At 40.2% G+C, this 18358-nt stretch overlaps 1 protein-coding gene across 2 annotated transcripts in view; it reads right to left on the bottom strand.

Annotated features, from left to right (window-relative positions):
- Positions 1-12083: 12083 nt before the first annotated feature.
- FAM120C (family with sequence similarity 120 member C) overlaps positions 12084-18358 on the bottom strand; it is a 123081-nt gene continuing 116806 nt past the window's right edge. Inside the window, exon 16 of one of the 2 annotated variants that reach the window (XM_059386008.1) lies at positions 12084-16935. In XM_059386008.1, the coding sequence (XP_059241991.1) occupies positions 16681-16935 (255 nt within the window). In that variant the 3' untranslated portion in view covers positions 12084-16680. The remainder of the gene's footprint in view (positions 16936-18358) is intronic. The other variant, XM_059386010.1, reaches the window with a different exon arrangement.

Here is an 18358-nt window from a genome sequence, read left to right as displayed (position 1 = left end):
GTGAATTTGATATGATATAGAGAAAAGTAATTTCTTCCCAAATGGATAGCTGATTGTTTCAACACCAAGACTCCCTTTCTAAAAGGAAAATTATTTCAGTCATTCATCCTGCTTTTCTACCCTACTAAATACTGAGTGAGTCAAGAATGGTTATTATTATTCAGCCAAGTGGTTCTCAGCCCTGCTGGAGTATTAGAATTATACTTACAGATTTTTTTAAAAATTTAGATATAGGGTGTGTATTAGTTTTCTAGGGCTACCATTACAAAGTACCACAGAGTGGATAGCTAAAAACAATAGAAATTTATTGTCTCATAGTTCTGGAGGTGAGAAGTCCAGAATCAAAGTGACAACAAGGCAGGCCATGTTGTCTCTGAAAGCCCTAGCAGGGAATCTTGCATTTCTTTCTAGCTTTTGGTGGTTGCAATCCTTGACATTCCTTGGCTTGTAGATGCATCACTCTGCCTCCATCATCACATGGTATTTTCCCTGTGTGCTTGAATTTACGTTTCTTATAAGGATTCTAATTACTGGATTAAGATTCACCCTACTATAGTAGAACCACATTTTAGCATGATTACATCTGCAAAGACCATATTTCCAAATAAGGCTACAATCACAGGTTCTGGGTGAATGAGAATCTTGGGGGCATACTATTCAACTCATTACAGAGTGCCACATTTTAAAAAAAAATTTGCTTCACTAGGTCGGGATACCCTAGTATCCTTAATTTTGAAAAGCTTCACTGACTTGAGTTCACCTGGAAAGGTAAACATGGAAGAATAACTAGAATATTTCTAAAAAAGAAATTAAAAAGAAGAAGTTATACAAAACTAGTTCTGTTAGATATTAAAAATACTACAGAAGCGGGCGCCTGGGTGGCTCAGTGGGTTAAGCCGCTGCCTTCGGCTCAGGTCATGATCTCAGAGTCCTGGGATCGAGTCCCGCATCGGGCTCTCTGCTCAGCGGAGAGCCTGCTTCTCTCTCTCTCTCTCTGCCTGCCTCTCCATCTACTTGTGATTTCTCTCTGTCAAATAAATAAATAAAATCTTAAAAAAAAAAATACTACAGAAGCAAAATGATTAATACGGTTTAGAACAGGAAATGAATTAGATCAATGGAACAAATAGATTCCTTAAGTATACCTAAATACATAAAGGGATTTAGTTTATGATAAATGTAGCAATTAAAATTAGTGGGGGAAGAAGGGCTTATTCTATAAATAGTACTCAGCTGGCTATTTGGTGTTGGGACGGGGCAGGGAGTATCCTTACCTTACTCGTGTAACCAAGATATGATTCTAGATGGATCAGAAGTAGAAAATGACAAAAATGACAACATAATTCTAGAAGAAAAGATGAATGTACTTACATGTGGTTAAGAATTGGGAATGCCCTTTTAAAGCAGAATTCCAAACCCAGATACCCATAAGGAAAACTACTGATGAATTTGTGTGCATAAAAGTTAAAAGTGTTGTGGGTGCCTGGGTGACTCAGTGGGTTAAGCCTCTGCCTTCAGCTCAGGTCATGATCTCAGGGTCCTGGGATCAAGTCCCGCATCAGGCTCTCTGCTCAGCAGGGAGCCTGCTTCGCCCCCCCCCCCCCCGCCTGTCTCTCTGCCTACTTGTGATCTCTCTCTGTCAAATAAATAAATAAAATCTTTTTTAAAAAAAGTTAAAAGTGTTGTGAGACAAAAATACCATAAACAAATTCAAAAGATCAACAGAGCTGGGAAAACATACTTGCAACATATATGACAAAGGGCTAGTTTTGTAAATTTACAGTGAGTTCAGAAAAAAATCAACATGCGAAAGGCAAACCCCAATAGTAAAATGAGTTAGAGAATAAGCAAGTAATTTACAAAGACATATACACATCAATAAAGATTTGAGGAGGAAAGTCAAGATGGCAGAGAAGTAGCAAACTGAGATAACATCAGGTCGCAGGAGTTCAGCTAGATAGTTATCAAACCATTCTGAACACCACAAATCCAACAGGAGATTGAAGAGAAGAAGAGCAGAAATTCTAGAAAGAGAAAATTGACCACTTTCTGAAAGGTAGGGCATGCAGAGAAATGAATCTGAAGCAACAGGAAGATAGACTGAGGGGAGAGTGGCCAGCTCTTGGAAAGCGGTGGAGCAATGCAGCACAAAATCCAAACTTTTAGAAGTCTGCTCCACTGAGGGACATTGCTCCATAGGCTAAGTGGAGGTGGGGCACTCACGGGGACAGTGTGGTCTCGGGTCCTGTGGGGTCACAGAAGGATCCGGGATGTCTGAGTCCCTCTTTGAGCAGGGACCCCACAAGTGGCAGATATGGGGAGACCCACCTTCCTCCTCTGGAGACAGCAATCTGCTGGGTTTGGAGACTCCAAGTTGGGCTGCGTGCCAGAGACCGAAACGCTCAGTCACAGGCCGGGTGAGCTCTGAGCATGGCCAGAGACCAAGGAGATGGGAGTGATTAACGGCTTTTCTCTGAGGGTGCACTGAGGAGTTGGGCCCTGAGCTCTCGGCTTCTCTGGGCCAGAGATTGGGAGGCCACCATTTTCATTCCCGTCCTCCAGAGCTCTAAGGAAAGCGTTCAGGAGACAAAAGCTTCCAAGAGCGAACCCAAGCAGATTGTTTAGCGTGACCCCTGGCAAGGGTGGCACAATTCTGCCTTAGGCAAAGACATTTGAGAATCAGTACAACAGGCACCTCCCTCAGAAGTTCAGCAAGAACATCCAGCCAAGACCAAGCTCACTGATTAAGGAGAACAGTGGAATTCCAGAGGAGGGGAAAGCAAAGCATGGAATTCATGGCTTTCTCTCCATGATTCTTTAGTCTTGCAAAATCAATTAAATCTTACTAATTTTACTTTTTTCTTATTCTAATTTTTTAAACTTTTCATCTTTCCTCTTTTAACGTTTTTTAACTAGTTTATCTTAACAATACCTTTCTAAAAAAATCTTTTTAAACCTTCATTATTATCCTTCATTTTATCTAACTTTATTTTTTGTATACATATAGGGTTTTTTCTTCTAAAAAATTTTGGGATACAATTTCTTCTAATAGAATAATATATACCCTCAGTACAGCACAGGGCTTTGTCTAGTCTCCAGCCTGAGAAAATTCTGTTCACGTTCTTTTTCTTTCTTTTTTCAACCAACTGATCTGATCAATTCCTTTTTTAAATTAAAAAAACTTTTTTTTAATTTTCATATTTACAGTCATATTCCATCCCTTCATTGTGTTTATCCTTATTTGTGTGTGTGTGTGTGTGTGTGTGTGTGTGTGTATAAATTTTTCTTTCTTTAAAATTGTGGGAGGTAGTTTCTTCTAAGAGACCAAAATACATCCGAAATCAAGTGGGTGGCTCTGTTCTATTCACAAGTCTAAATTTTTTATAATTTATTTTTACCCCCTTTTTTCTCCCCTGATTTGGGTTTTTTCCTGATTTCATTGGTGTAGATTTTTCTGGGGTCTTTGCCACCCATTTAGTATTTTATTCTCTCCTTCATATATTCTTATCTGGATAAAATGACAAAGGCAGAAAAACTCACCACAAAAAAAAGAACAAGAGGCAGTACCAATGGCTAGGGACCTAATCAATACAGACATTGGTAATATGTCAAATCTAGAGTTCAGAATGATGATTCTCAAGTTACTAGCTGGGCTCAAAAAAAAGCATGGACGATATTAGAGAAACCCTGTCTGGAGAAATAAAATCCCTTTCTGGAGAAATAAAAGAGCTAAAATCTAACCAAGCTGAAATTAAAAGAGGTGCAATCAAGAATGGAAGCTCTTACTGCTAGGATAAATGAGGCAGAAGAGAGAATTAGTGATATAGAAGACCAAATGCCAGAGAATAAAGAAGCTGAGCAAAAGAGAGACATACAACTACTGGACCATGAGGGAAGAATTCAAGAGATAAATGATACCGTAAGATGAAACAACATTAGAATAATTGGGATTCTAGAAGATGAAGAAGGAGGGGGGCAGAAGGTATATTGGAGCGAACTAATAGTAGAGAATTTCCCTAATATGGCAAAGGGAACAAGCATAAAATCCAGGAGGCACAGAGAACCCCCCCTCACAACAAGATAACACCTCACAGCAGTCAGAATGGCTAAAATTAACAAGTTGGGAAGTGACAGATGTTGGATAGGATGTGGAGAAAAGGGAACCCTCCTACACTGTTGGTGGGAATGCATGCTGGTACAGCCACTCTGGAAAACAGCGTGGAGGTTCCTCAAAAAGTTGAAAATATGGGGTGCCTGGGTGGCTATGGGTTAAAGCCTCTGCCTTCGGCTCAGGTCATGATCCCAACGCCCTGGGATCAAGCCCCACATCAGGGTCTCTGCTCAGTAGGGAGCCTGCTTCCCTTCCGCTCTCTCTGCCTACCTGTGATCTGTCAAATAAATAAATAAAACCTTTTTTAAAAAGTTGAAAATAGAGCTACACTATGACCCAGCAAACGCACTACTGGGTATTTATCTTAAAGATATAAATGTAGTGATCCAAAGGGGCACATGCACCCGAATGTTTATAGCAGCAATGTCCATAATAGCCAAACCATGGAAAGAACCTAGATGTCCATCAACAGATGAATGGATAAAGAGGATGTGGTATACATACACAACACAATACTATGCAGACATCAAAAGAAATGAAATCTTGCCATTTGCAATTACATGGATGGAACTAGAGGGCATTATGCTGAGTGAAATAAGTCAGAAAAAGACAATTATCATATGATCTCCCTGATATGAGGAATTTGAGAGGCAAAGTGGGGGGTGTGCAGGGTACGGAAGGAGAAAACGAAAGAAGATGGGATCGGGAGGGAGACAAACCATAAGAAACTCTTAAACTCACAAAACCAACTGAGGGTTGCTGGGTGTAAGGGGATATGGAGAGGGTGGTTGGGTTATGGACATTGGGGAGGGTATGTGCTATGGTGAGTGCTGTGAAATGTGTAAGCCTGACAATTCAAAGACCTGTACCCCTGGGGCAAATAATACATTATATGTTAAAAAAAATAAAGATTTGAAAAGATGTTCAATCTCATCCATGAGATATACAGGAGATATATTCTTATGTTTTATAAAATATATATATAATAAATATATATTGAAACACTAAGATTCCATTTTCACCTATCATATTGGGAAGTGTTTGAAGTTTGATTATATGCAGAGCAAGCAAGGATATGAGGAAATAGATATGCACTACTGGTGAGACTGTAAGTTGGTGCAACATTTTACACGTACAAATTGGCAATATTTATCAAAATAGATCATGCACATACTCTTTGACTGAATATGGTGGCCTTTGCTATAGCATTCATAGCAGTCATTCCCCCACTTTTTCCTTTCTACCAATTTATAAGTTTTTATTTGTATACCTAATCTTCCCACTCCTAGCCCATGTATTTTGGGGTAAACTGATTCTATACCTAGTTCTTCTGGCCACAGACATTATTACTTCAGGGAAGAAGTAACAAGTTCAGGGATGGTAACATCAGTAACCATCTCATGGTTACCTTGCCTACAGCAATGGTTCTTTGCCTTTAGTGTGCATCAGAATCACCTAGTTTGTTAAAACGCAAATTGCTCATCCCCATCTCCAGAATTTCAAATTCTGTATATCTGAGGTAGGGACCAAGAATTTCCTTTTTTAACAAGTTCCCAGATGCTGCTGAGGCTGCTGGTCCAGGGAATGGGCTTAAAAATCCACTTGGACCAAGGAGGGACTGCAGAACATGGAGATAAATAGAAACTGTGTAGCTCTAGCTCACCCTACTGCTGGAGTTGTATTCTACTTGTAAAGAAAAGCATCCTAATCATTCGTTATACTTAATAATCTTGCCACTGAAAATTTACCCTACAGATATCCTTGCAGAAGTTCACCAAAATATATGTCCATTGATGATCATTTCAACCTTGTTTGTAATAGCTAAAACTGGAAGCAATCAAGGCACTTCTCAACAGGGAAATTATTTGATGGAATCATCCATCTAATGGAATACTATGCAGTGTCAAAAATTACAAAAGTCTATGCTCATAAAGAAATATCTCTAAGATACATTAAGTACAAAAAATAATGATGACTAAGAGGGAATAATTTATACTTTTTAAGCAAAAGAATAGACAGATAATAAAAATTATACTTTTTAAACAGAATAAACAATTCTTTTTAAACAAAAGAATAAACAGATATATGTGTATATATGTGCATATATATGTGTGTGTGTGTGTGTGTGTGCGTGCACGCGTGCAAGTAAATGCTTAATTATTTCCAAGAAGGTTAATTACTTCCTGGAAGGTTAATTCTGATTAAGAATGGCTATATTTGAGGAGAGGGGTTGGGATTGGGGTAGTGCTAGAGGTTTTCCAGTCATTACTTTGTACATATTTTTTTTAATTGTCTAACTTTAGGTAAATTTTCCTTTTTTAAGAAAAGAAAATGTGATTTGGAGTTATCTGGGCAAGGTATAGGTCAATTTTAGTTTCTTTCTTTGTATTTCTGTATTTAAAAAACAACTAATAAATGTTATATTCTTTCTTAAAAGATGAAATCATGAAAAGACAAATGGAAAATTGAAGATTTCCCAGGTACTCAACCAGGCTCCAGGTTATAAACTGGTGAGGACATATACCTATCTAGATTGAGACCAAACTAGAGAGTTGTTTTTTGTACCCTAGTATGAATATGAATCACGTAGGGAACTTTTATTTTTTAATTTTTTTTAAAGATTTTATTTATTTATTTGACACAGAGAAATTACAAGTAGACGGAGAGGCAGGCAGAGAGAGAGAGAGGGAAGCAGGCTCCCCACTGAGCAGAGAGCCCGATTCGGGACTCGATCCCAGGACCTTGAGATCATGACCTGAGCCGAAGGCAGCGGCTTAACCCACTGAGCCACCCAGGTGCCCACATAGGGAACTTTTAAAATGCAGATTCTGACTGAGTAGATCTGAGGTGGGGCTCAATGGTCTGCAGTTATTATAGGCTCCCAAGTGATTGCTGGACCACTGATCAAACTTTGATAGCAAGAAAAAAGGAGGAGAAAATGAAGAAGAAAAAGGAAGCATGGGAGTGGGCTGTGGAGATGGAGAAGATGGGGTAGATACAAGACACTGCAGCAGAATGATTAGACATGATAGATGAGGAGAACATGGGATGATGAGGTTTTCTGGCCTGGGTGGTGTGAGGATAGTGCTAACATTAGCCAAACACAGAGGAATCAAGCTGGAGATAGGAGAAGTAGGAAACAATGGAGGAGGAGTAGCAAGACTTCACATTTAAAATATTGAGCTTTGCTTTTTCTGGGATTGTATTATACGGACTTGCCCAGCAGACCATTTGAACTCTGTATCTCCTCAGGAGAGTTCAGGTAGAGGTAGATTTGGAAGTCATCTATATAAAGGTAAAAGTTGAGGCCATGGGATGGGATGAATCTCACCAAGGAGAAAGAATAGTGAGAAGTTGGCTGACAACAGAAACTCTGAGAAATGTTAATCTTAAGAGATAGGCCAAGGAAGGAAATGAAGTACTGAAGAGGCAGTACAGAAGGCTAGATATCCTGAAGCACCCTCCTACTACCAAAACTTGATCCTGCATAAAACAATTTGTACCATATTGCTGGATATGTGAGTTAGAACTGCTGCTAAATAAACCATCCTCACACTCAGTGGTTTGAAACCAAACCATTTATTATTGCTTTGAATCTACAGGTTGGCTGCATAGCTCTGCTTTCTGGACCAGGCTTGGCTGATCTTGGCTTGGCTCGTGTACCTGTGGTCTGCTGGTGGGTTGGCTGGGGTTTGACAGGTCTAGGATGGTCTTGTCTGGTATTGCTGGATAACTGGATCCCACCCTCCAGAAGGCTAGCCCAGGCTTGTTCTCACAGTAGTTCCAGCAGTTCAAGAGTCAGCAGAAGCATCTAGCCTAGGCTTGAAACTGGCATAATTATCACTTCTGCAACAGTTTACTGGCCAAAACAAAACACTAGTCTGGATTCAAAGGCTGGAGAAACAGATGCCATCTCTTAATGGGAGGAGCTGTAGAAGATGTAGATACAGGAATATGTGAACAACTGTGGCCATTTTTGTAACCAATTAATCATGCTGGAATTAAGGAGTCTTTAGAGGACAAGCAAACAAACAAACAAATCTATGACAATGACAGTTAGCAAACTTACAAAAATAGCATAGATGTATGTCCTTGGAAATTTGAGGTGTTATTACTGTATAGAACAAGGAAGGGCTGCTGGTCAGGTAAGAAAAAACCAAATAGACACCTGCCTCAGAATCTAAGAATCTAGCCTTTTTTATCAGAAAATTCTAGAAATACTTTGACAATGGATAGTTTTGGTCTTTCTGGTCCTAGAAACTAGTATGCACGTGGGTCAACTTTAGGAGTCTGAACCTGGACTCAAAACCAGCAGGCCAACTATGTCTTCTTAGTGTACTGAATGTGTTTTCACATCCATTAGTTTGTTTTATGCTCACAACTATCTGTAAGGGAGGCAATTCCCACTTAATGCTACTTTTAAAAATAATTTTTCTTTTACAAAACAAATAATTTTTTCACTATCTTATAAAGGTGAACATTTGCATGCCTTAGGTCCCAGCAGGAGCCATATGCAGAAGTTTTCACAGCAACATCAATGGAAACCCGTTATTTCCACTGGAGAGAGAATGGGTAAATTGTGGTGTGGTCATACATGGAATACTATATAGATGTGAAAACAAATTAACTACAATTATAGCAATAACACGTTTGAGTCAGAAAAATCAAATTGAGTGAGCAAAGGAAGTTGTGGGAGACTACATAAAGATTATATTTGCATAAAATTAAAAACCTAGGAGTATATTGTTCAGAGATAACTATGTGATAAAAATATTTAAAAAGAAAACAAGAGAATGAAAAATAAAACTCAAGATACCTCTTCCAGAAGATAGAGAAATGGAATAGTTCTTAGGTTAGGCAGTGGGCCATGAATGTTCATTTTATTATCTCATCTCATAATGTATGTTACATATAGCCTCTTGTGTTTATCAAATATTACATGATTTTTTCAGAGTAGTCAAAAAGGAAAGAGAAAGAGGAGAAAGAAAGACCAGGGAAGCCAGAAGGTTTCAGAAAGTAAGTTCTGTTTCAGTGTCAGTTACTATGGAAGTCCTCAGTGAGACGAGGCCTGTATGAACATCCAGGACTTGGTGACAGGGAGCACACTGGTCACCTTTGGGAGCAGCCACATTCAAATGGAAGGACTGGCACCCAATTACAGGCAAGGAAGGAATGTGTTATTAGGAATCCATGACTGGGAGCATAAAGTCTTTCATCTATCACCATCTCCTGCAGAATCTCAACAACAGCTCATATTTATCAAGGCTGGATTATGTGCCAGGCACTTTACATACACTATATCACTTAATCCTTACAGCCACACCCACAAAGTGGGTGAGGGGAGCCAAACTTGTGCTACCACCTGAATTGTATTCACTTCAGCCACATGCAGAGAATCCCTTAGGACACTTGAATGGGCATGAAGGCTTCACTGTTTCATTTCAAATTTTAGGTATAATAGCTCAAGTGGTTAGGTTATGGCAACCAGACAAAATGTGATGAATCAGTTCTACCCAGAAATGGGTCATTTCTCCTTGTGATGCTTTTACTACAACTCACCAAACTCTTATCTCTCCCTTGTTCCAGGCACCTAACAGAATTGTACTTTTCCACTTCCATGAAGTTAGGTGCAAACATGTGACTTGCTTTGGAGGATGAGAAGAGAGAAGTGCTGTATGCCATTTTAAGCTTTAAGAGTCAGTTTGCATTTTGCCACATGCCTTCCCCTGATCCAGTAATGGGGCGTGTCAGTCTGTGTTCCCGAAGGGCTGTAGATGAAGCGCTCCCATACCAACGCATGCTGGACATATATGAACAAGAAGTATACCTCTATTATGTTATTGAGATTTGGGGGTTATTGCAGCAAAACCTAGCTTATCCTGCCTGATACACTCCCGTTTTCAACAGTTAGAGATTATTGATATATAGGGGCTGAAAAATGAAATGCAAATATATACAAATGTGTAAAATAAAGTGCCCAGACCTCTCTCTGGCAAGACTTCGATAGACCACTTTCTGTAATCTGTTCCTAATAAATTACCACAGAATTTTCATGTTTCTCACACACGAAGACTAATTGTAGAAGATATAAATAGAAGGCAATGTTCTAGGCTCACATTATCCCTAATGTTTGTAAGTTTAAGAGCTATATTTTAATCCTTTGTCACTTTCTCCCTCAAATCCATAAAAAAGCACAATTGGCCCTGCTCAGATCATACAGCCATCCCACTGGGGAAGGTGAAGCCATTTGACTGACCACCAAACCTCCTCTACCCCAAGATAGGGAGGAGCACTACCCCAAGGGGGAAAACTGGGTTTAATGTCTAGAAAGAAGAAGGAATGGTGGGCAGGCAGAGACAAAGTTATCTACTTAGTAAAAACAAACTTAGATTTAGAACCCTGGTTTTATTGCTCATTAGCGTGTGCAAACTTGGGCGCCACTGAATGCATCTGCTCATGTACAAAGTGGGGATGGTACTTACTTTGCAGAGTGGTTTGAAGATTAGAAATAAGCTACAAGAGCTTCGTACCCAACAGGTGCTCCATAAACGGTAACTTTCAAAAGCCAAATGCTCAAGATTTCCTACTATTAATTTCTGACTCCCAACCCCCAAAGATCAAAGGTTAGGAAAAGGCATCTGTAGCCACAATGAAGCCAATATAAAACAAAGTATATTACAAATAAGAGTTTTCAGTTAAGTGTAAAGTGTTTATAAGCATCCCTCTATGGCTCGAAGGTGACTCAGAGCTCAGGGTTGGTTTTTTTTCTTTTTATAGCCCCATAACACATTTAAGTGAATACCATCCAGTGCTAAACCTTCATCCTCAATCTTATGTTTTTGCCATCAACACATCCTACCTCAGAAGTCTACAATCTGCTTTATACCAGGGAATATTTTCAAAGGTGGCTTAGCTGTCCTTGATTTGTTAGGTGCATGCTGGGTGATAGGTGCCAAGAAGACAGAGATGATCTGTCTTAACTGAGGGGCAGAGATGCAGGAAAGTGCTATAGGACTGGGTGCGAAGAGTCTGTAGAGGGATCCCTAGTCTGGGATCAAGAAAAGAATCACAAAGCTATGAGCTGAATCTTGGGGGGTCAAGTTGAGAATGCACCAGAGACAAAGGGAGAGAGGCATTCTAGGCAATGGTATAAGCAAATGAGAAGAAATGGGTATTAAGAGCTATATGGGATACACTTTAGTGTTGCTGAAGTGGGTTAGGGTTGTAGGAAGTGAGGCTAGGGAAGTGGTCAGGGACCTGATTATGAAGGGACCATGAAATTGGGGGTACAGCATGTTAGGAGAGATTACTCTGGAAGCTGATATACATAGTGGATTAAAGCAGTGGTTCTTAATGTCTCTTGAGTCATAGCCTTCTTTAAGAACCTGAAAAAAAAAGCTACTGGCCTTTTCATTGGGCAAAGGTACATAATGCTTAAACATGAAATGTTGCTTATAATTTCCCAGTTAGGCATAAGACAGGGGAGCAACTACAATAGTCCAGGTGAGCCATAAAGAGGCCTGAGCTAAACCACAGCAGCTCAGACAAAAAGGAGACAGATATGAGAAACAGAAGGCTGGCTGAGTATTATCAACAGATCTTGTCACGAGCTGGATTTCAGAAATGAGGGAAAGCCCTGAGTCTAGGAGAACTCCCGGGTTGGTTTGTGATTTCAACCACTGAGTGGAAGGTGGTGGTGCTCACAGAGAGGAGGAGGCTTCAGAAGAGAAGACAGCTTCAGTCTGGGAAATGTCAAGTCAAAAGTGCCTTTAGAACATCCACATAAAAAAGTTCAGTAGGAAGCTAAATATACCCTTCCTTTTGATGATTCTTGTCGTGTTTCTCTTGCCCTGATATTCACCTACAAAGAGGCTCCTAAATCTCTGTGCAACATTTTCTGAATTGAGATAACCCCCACTTGCAGAAAGGGATCCAGGAATGGGAGAAGAAATTAAACTTCACACACCCCAAATTATTTCACATTTTTTTACTAAAAGAATAGACTTTTATTAAGCACTGTAAGTTTCTTTCCATCAGCATTAACAGAACAACAGACCAATTTCCATCACAGAACAACTCCTGAGACATTTTCATTCCTTTCTGAAACACTTCCAGAAATTCCTGCAGTTTTCCCTAAGAAGCATCCATTCAAACTTACATTAATAGACTATGGAGCTTTTGTGGGCCAAAAAGGCAGGGAATTTGGAATCTGGGAGTGGGAAAGAGAAATACGTATTATCCATCCACTAAACACACTGTCAAGAGCACAGGAGAAGAGATATTAACACAGGAAAAAACAATGAAAGAATTTACTTTGTCAATAACATCATTTATTAGGGAGCACTAAAAATCATTGACTCTTTGCAGTTAAAGTTTCTTTAACCTAGTATGTTATTCTAAAAATAGAAGAGAATAGAATAAAATAAAAGGAGGGGAAGTGTCTTGGGGGGAAGTAACTAAAATGAAATCATCAGATTTGGCAGGGTTATGAGAGATTAATCGGAAATATTTAATTTGCTTCATTTACATGAAAATTCACTAGTCATTAGTTACTACCAACACAGACAAAAAAGAGCTATAAAAGTACAACGGCAATGTCAAAAGCTGAAATGGGCACCATAGCACAGGGGGTATTTTATTTTGCTTTTAACTTGGAAAAGATGATTTTGTAAAAAAAAGAAAAAAAATGAAGTTATCTTTTGAGAACATCAAAACAACCTTTGACAATATTGAAGGTAATCAGCAATAATAAGGGAATAAGTGCACTGAGCTCTACCTGCCCCAGCAGACTACTGCAATAAAGCCAAGGGAAAGAGAATAGAAAGTCAAATTAAAGATGCCAAAGTCACGAGAGGGAGAAAATATAGAGTGACATACCATGGAACAGTGAAAACTTATCCCCTGCCCCAAAACCCCAAGCATATTTAGGAAATATGCAACAGGAAGTGAACAAGTATAACGATTAAACCTTAGTAGAATTCTACTAGCTACTTTAAACTGTGGTCTACTTGTATTGTCATTTCAAAGGAGAGGGGGTCTTAGAGACTGAAAGGGTATCACTGACATGCCCACTGAGCCAAGGTTCCAACGGACTGGATCACTATAACCAAACAGTTACTTCCACATTCTCCCTACCCTACATAAGCATTCCTCCCCCCACCCCCCAACCCCACCTTAACCACCCTTCCTAATGCCTTGTAATGCCTTGTCTGGCTGTTTTTCTCTGTGATCAAAAGAAGCTAATGTGACTTGGCCAATCAATAATGCCAGAAAATCAAGATGGAGACTAAAATCAAATGTCACTGGCAGTGCCAGTGCCATTTCTTGGGCTTTAAAGTCTACCCAAAGTCCTCCTGGCTCAGAATGAAAATGATGCAAGTGAGCAAAAGTTTGTTGGGCCACTGAATAAGGATGGGAGTTATAGGCTGACCCCAAGACATACCAGCAGAAATCAAGAACTGCAGGTCCTTGGGAATCAGTGGCTATATACAACCAGGGTGCTTTTGCCTGTGTCCCTACAAGGTCAAGGGGTCGTCATCTCTGGGGGTACCGTATGACTTTGTTCAAGAGAAGCCACACACATCATAGTTAGAAATGGAACCTCAAGTAGAGGATGACAGTCTCTCCAAGTGGTACTCGCAGCAAAGAACAGACCTACCTTCCCCAATTTGTCCTCAGATAAGAACAAGTTCATCTTTCAGTAATGAACCTGAGCTTTTCTGGCTTTTAAGCTGCGTATTTTGGCAGAAATTTTAAATTCAGGAATGTGGCCCCTTTTGGTTCTTTCTTATAACCTTCCAAACCCTGAAGTCCAAATAAAAATCAAGGTTGGAAGTGAGCCACTTACTTTACCCTGGGCCAGGCTAGGAGAAAGCAGAGATGTGTAAGGGAGAGAAGCAAGCCTTTTGGCAAACTGAAATCATCCCTGTCAAAGCAGCAATTTTACTTCTCACCAGTGAATGCCTACAAAATAAGAAATTTTCTTAAGGCTGTGAGATTTAACAATACTGTTACTTGATTGTGTCAAATAGATTCAAGATGCACAGAAACAGCACCCGAAGAAAATACCTTTCCATAGAACTCCAAGTACTTCCTATTAGAAAATGGTGCCTACATACTTAATTTAACTCAGCTCAGTAATTCTACTCATTTTTAGAGTTTTGAGGATTCCTCCATCTGTGGCTCCAGAAACTTCCAAGCCACCTAAGCTCATTACCAAATTCCGATTTTGCTGGACACAATCATCCTACCCTTCAAGACTTTTGTGAAAGGCTGGGCAGGTCCACGAGAAGAAGAGGGCCCAAATTAAGGGAGCAAATTCCAAAGAGGAGGTCTCTGTACACTTTGTTTGTTCCTGGTTATATCTTGCTAGGTGTGTACTCTTGTCATCTTGCTTTGGTTTATGTAAGAAGTATCTGGGCAGGGGGAGAGGAATTCTAGGGCTCCCTCCCCCTACAAGCTGTGGGTTCTTTTAAACTGGGCCAGACTAGGATTAAACAGTCTGAGACTGTTTCTGGTCTTGTATGATGCACTCATTATAAGTGGGCAGTGAGCAAACAGCCTTGCCGGTTGTCTGGGAAAAAAATCACCAAGGACCTACTGTGGGTTAACGTGCATGGGGTTTTTCAAAAAGAGAGAGAAACCCTGCTAGAAGTCTAGTCAGTTGAATTCCTGTAGAAATGGTACTTCTTGGGCAAGAATATCACAAAGCCCAAAAGGAGATGTGTAAGGCTGGAAGCCTCAGTTCCTGAATGAAGACACAATGCTAATCTGTTGTAAGCCATGCTCCCTTCCCTCATACCAAAGCTGATGAGGAGGGAAATTGGAAATGCAAGGTTGTCTCGAGAGTATCTTCCGCAAGGAAGAACAACTTTTTTTGTCCTGGACAGATTCTGGCCTCCTCAGGGGCTGGGAGCTTTCCAGAATGCCCCTAAAGACCTGGGCCAGAGTCCTCTGAAGTCTTCCTTGCAAAGCAAATGAAAAGATCCAGTAGTCAAAACATCAATGAACAAATAAAACAATCTAGGCATGTAAAATAAAAGTGTCGATCTCCTCACACTTCCCTACCCATCTTTCCAATGCTAGTCTTCTCTTCTTCAAGGATTCATGGCAATCAATTCTAGCCTGAGGCCAGTTTGACCCAGGAGTTCCAGATGAGGTTTCCTCCAAATTGGCTGCAAGCCCTGGTAATTACCTCCCATCACCTTTCTCTCTCTGAACGTGGCTATTCTGGCCAAAGGAAAGGCCCGAATCTTCCCCCATGCCATTCCAACCTCCCTGCACTCACTCTATAGGATGTGAGGGCTCTGTTCAAGATTAAACTTGTGACAACCCAACTATTTGTTGTTCTGAGCAGGCAATCTCTGGAAAGTACTTTTTGTCTGCTTTAGAGAAGCCCATCTTCTCGTAACTGATGGGCTGTGACTCAGTAAGGATTTTTAAGTGTGGTCTTTTAAAACCCACCACTCCCTAGCAGTGGAAGCATTTCTAGGAAATTCAGTAAATCCTCTGATACATCACCATGTATGTAATGTATGTGTGCATGTGTGTACACACACACACATATATTTATATATATAAAATATGTATAGATAAATAGATCTGTCTCTTTTATATAAAGGGTATGTGTATGCATATAGATACACCCATTCATATATACATCCATCCACACACCCATCCATACACACACACACACACACACACACACACACACATGCATGCACTGTCTTTTCAGTTCCCTTTCGTACTCAGTTTTAATACATTGATTCCCACCCTTTTAGGGTGTGGGCAGCAAGGAGTGGGTGAACTGCGCCACATCTTCTATTTTACAAACAATGCATTAGTTCAGAGGCAGGAAAAATCTGCCCAGTACTTTTCCGACTCACTAGAATCCCCCAGTACAAAGGCCATTGGTAGTTTTCTTTTTTTAAGTGTATAAAATAAAAAATAAAATAAAATAAAATAAAATAACCAATATTATTTCACTTCCCTGAAAACATTTACCTATCTGATTGTCAGGCCAGAGTTAGAGGCGGTGGTACAAAATCCTGGGTTAGGTGAATGGGGAGAAAGAGTGAGAGGAGGGTACAGATTATATACCAAGGTCCCACTACTTCACAGAGGAAAATACAAGTTAGGAGGCCACAGATGGCAGTCCCTACCCCTACCATCCATGGGTTTTGTAAATGAGTAACATGACGAAGACGCAGAAAACCAAGGCTGGAACTTTTCTATAGGGCCTTACGTGATGACACCAGATTTCTGACAGACACTGCCTTACTACACTCCCAGGGGAGGCAAAGAGAATATTGGCACTTCATATTCAATTTGAGAATAGGAGCTAGTGCTGCGGCCATTCATCTCTGGCCAGAGCTTCCCCAGAAGCTGACCACTAAGTCTGGAGGTCCAGAAAAAGACAGGGAATGGAAAAAGATGAATACAATAGGACATCTCAAGAAATCCTGGGTAAATCTAGGGTAAGCATTCATGTCCTCCTCTAACTTGGGCCTACAATCAGAAAAGTATAGGTTTTCCTCTCTTCCTGATCTGCTGAAGCCATCTTCTGCTCGTTACCCTTCCTTCTGCTGTGCCACAGTTCCTAGCTTTTGCTCTCGCAAGCGGCTCTTCTCCCCATTCTTCGCAGGGAAGTAGCGGTTACCATTATTACACATGTTGTTGTCTCTGGGTAAGGCACACTGGGATGAAGCTGGAAGGTGATGATCACTCTTCTCTTCTTTGACTGATGTGCCACTGTTTCCATTTACCTGTGAGTGGGACCGACCCTGATGAGGCTCCAGCGATTTAGAAACTCCATCAGAAGTGCCCTGTCAAACCACAAGAAGAGACTCTTAATCTCACAAAACAAACTGAGGGTTGCCGGGGGAGCGGGATAGGGAGAAGGTGGTTGGGTTATGGACATTGGGGGGAGGTATGTGCTATGATGAGTGCTGTGAAGTGTAAACCTGGTGATTCACAACCTGTATCCCTGGGGCCAATAATACATTACATGTTAATAAAAAATTTTTAAAAATTATAAAAAAAAATTCTTGGAAGCCAAGCATTCAGCTCTGCAAGGACTCCCAAGACCATGATTTGTTGTCAAGGCAGCAGAGCCCAAGAGATTGCCTTTGATACCTGACACACCTGACATTTGACAATATTAGAGATAATAATAATGTCTGCTGATATAAAAGTATTTAAGGTTAACATCCAAGAAAATAAAATAATTCTCCCATGGGAAAAAGAAAAGAAAAAGAAGTGCCCTGTCAAAGATGGAGTCAGTGGAATTGGTAATTACCCACACTGGCTGACACTTCCCAAACATGTTCCTAAGCTGCCTCCAGAAGCTGCTTCAGTTCTTCAAAGCTTGTTACCACCTAATAGTACACCCCGATGACTGTCCTGAGAACTTAGGGTGACAATAGATGGATTTGACCGAAATTCAATGGCCATGACAACCACGCAATAATGACACAGCTGTCATTTATAAAGCTCTACGGTATCTTTTTCTAAAAAGATACTACTATACTACTATAAAATGTTGTTCAAGAACCTGGAAAAAAAGATGAAACAAGTAAAAATCTGCACAATGGATGAAATTAGCCACCTGAGGGAGTTAACAAAGATATCAAAACATTACCAGTAAGTGACTTAATAATCTGAAAATACACAATACTCCAGTGGCCTAAGAATAATCTCAAGAGGACAGGACTATAGGGGCAGCTGGCTGGCTCAGTTGGTGGAGCATGTGACTCTTGATTTTGGGGTTGTGAATCCAAGCCCCATGTTGGGTACAGAGATCACTAAAAAAAATTTAAAAAGACTTGAGAAAAATAAAGAACATAGGACTATAATGTAAGCAGATTAAATAAGCTGGACAATGATCTCATACTCTGAAGAAAGGGTGGCTGAATAGAAAAAGGAGAGTCATCATGGCCCTCAGCAGCAGCTCTGTGCAGGAACCATGCCTCAGTTAAAAACAAAGTTAACATGAGAATTTCCTTGGCCAGGCTACCTCTGGAGTAGGTAACAGTATCCCTAGTAATCTTCACAAAGAGAAACTTAAGATCATCTACCATCCCTACTTCTTCCCTTAGTTTCTTCAACTGTAAAATATAATAATAGTATCTGTTTTTTAAATTCCTATAAGGATTCAATGAGACACTCTATGTAAAGCACTTAGAACTTGTTGTGCCTGGCACACTGTACAAACTCAGTAAATTCTAGCTAATACTATTGTTTGATTCC

This window comes from Mustela nigripes, chromosome X, assembly GCF_022355385.1.
Source record: "Mustela nigripes isolate SB6536 chromosome X, MUSNIG.SB6536, whole genome shotgun sequence".
NCBI classification, from domain to species: Eukaryota; Metazoa; Chordata; class Mammalia; order Carnivora; family Mustelidae; genus Mustela; species Mustela nigripes.
This window is presented reverse-complemented; position numbering and strand designations above follow the sequence as displayed.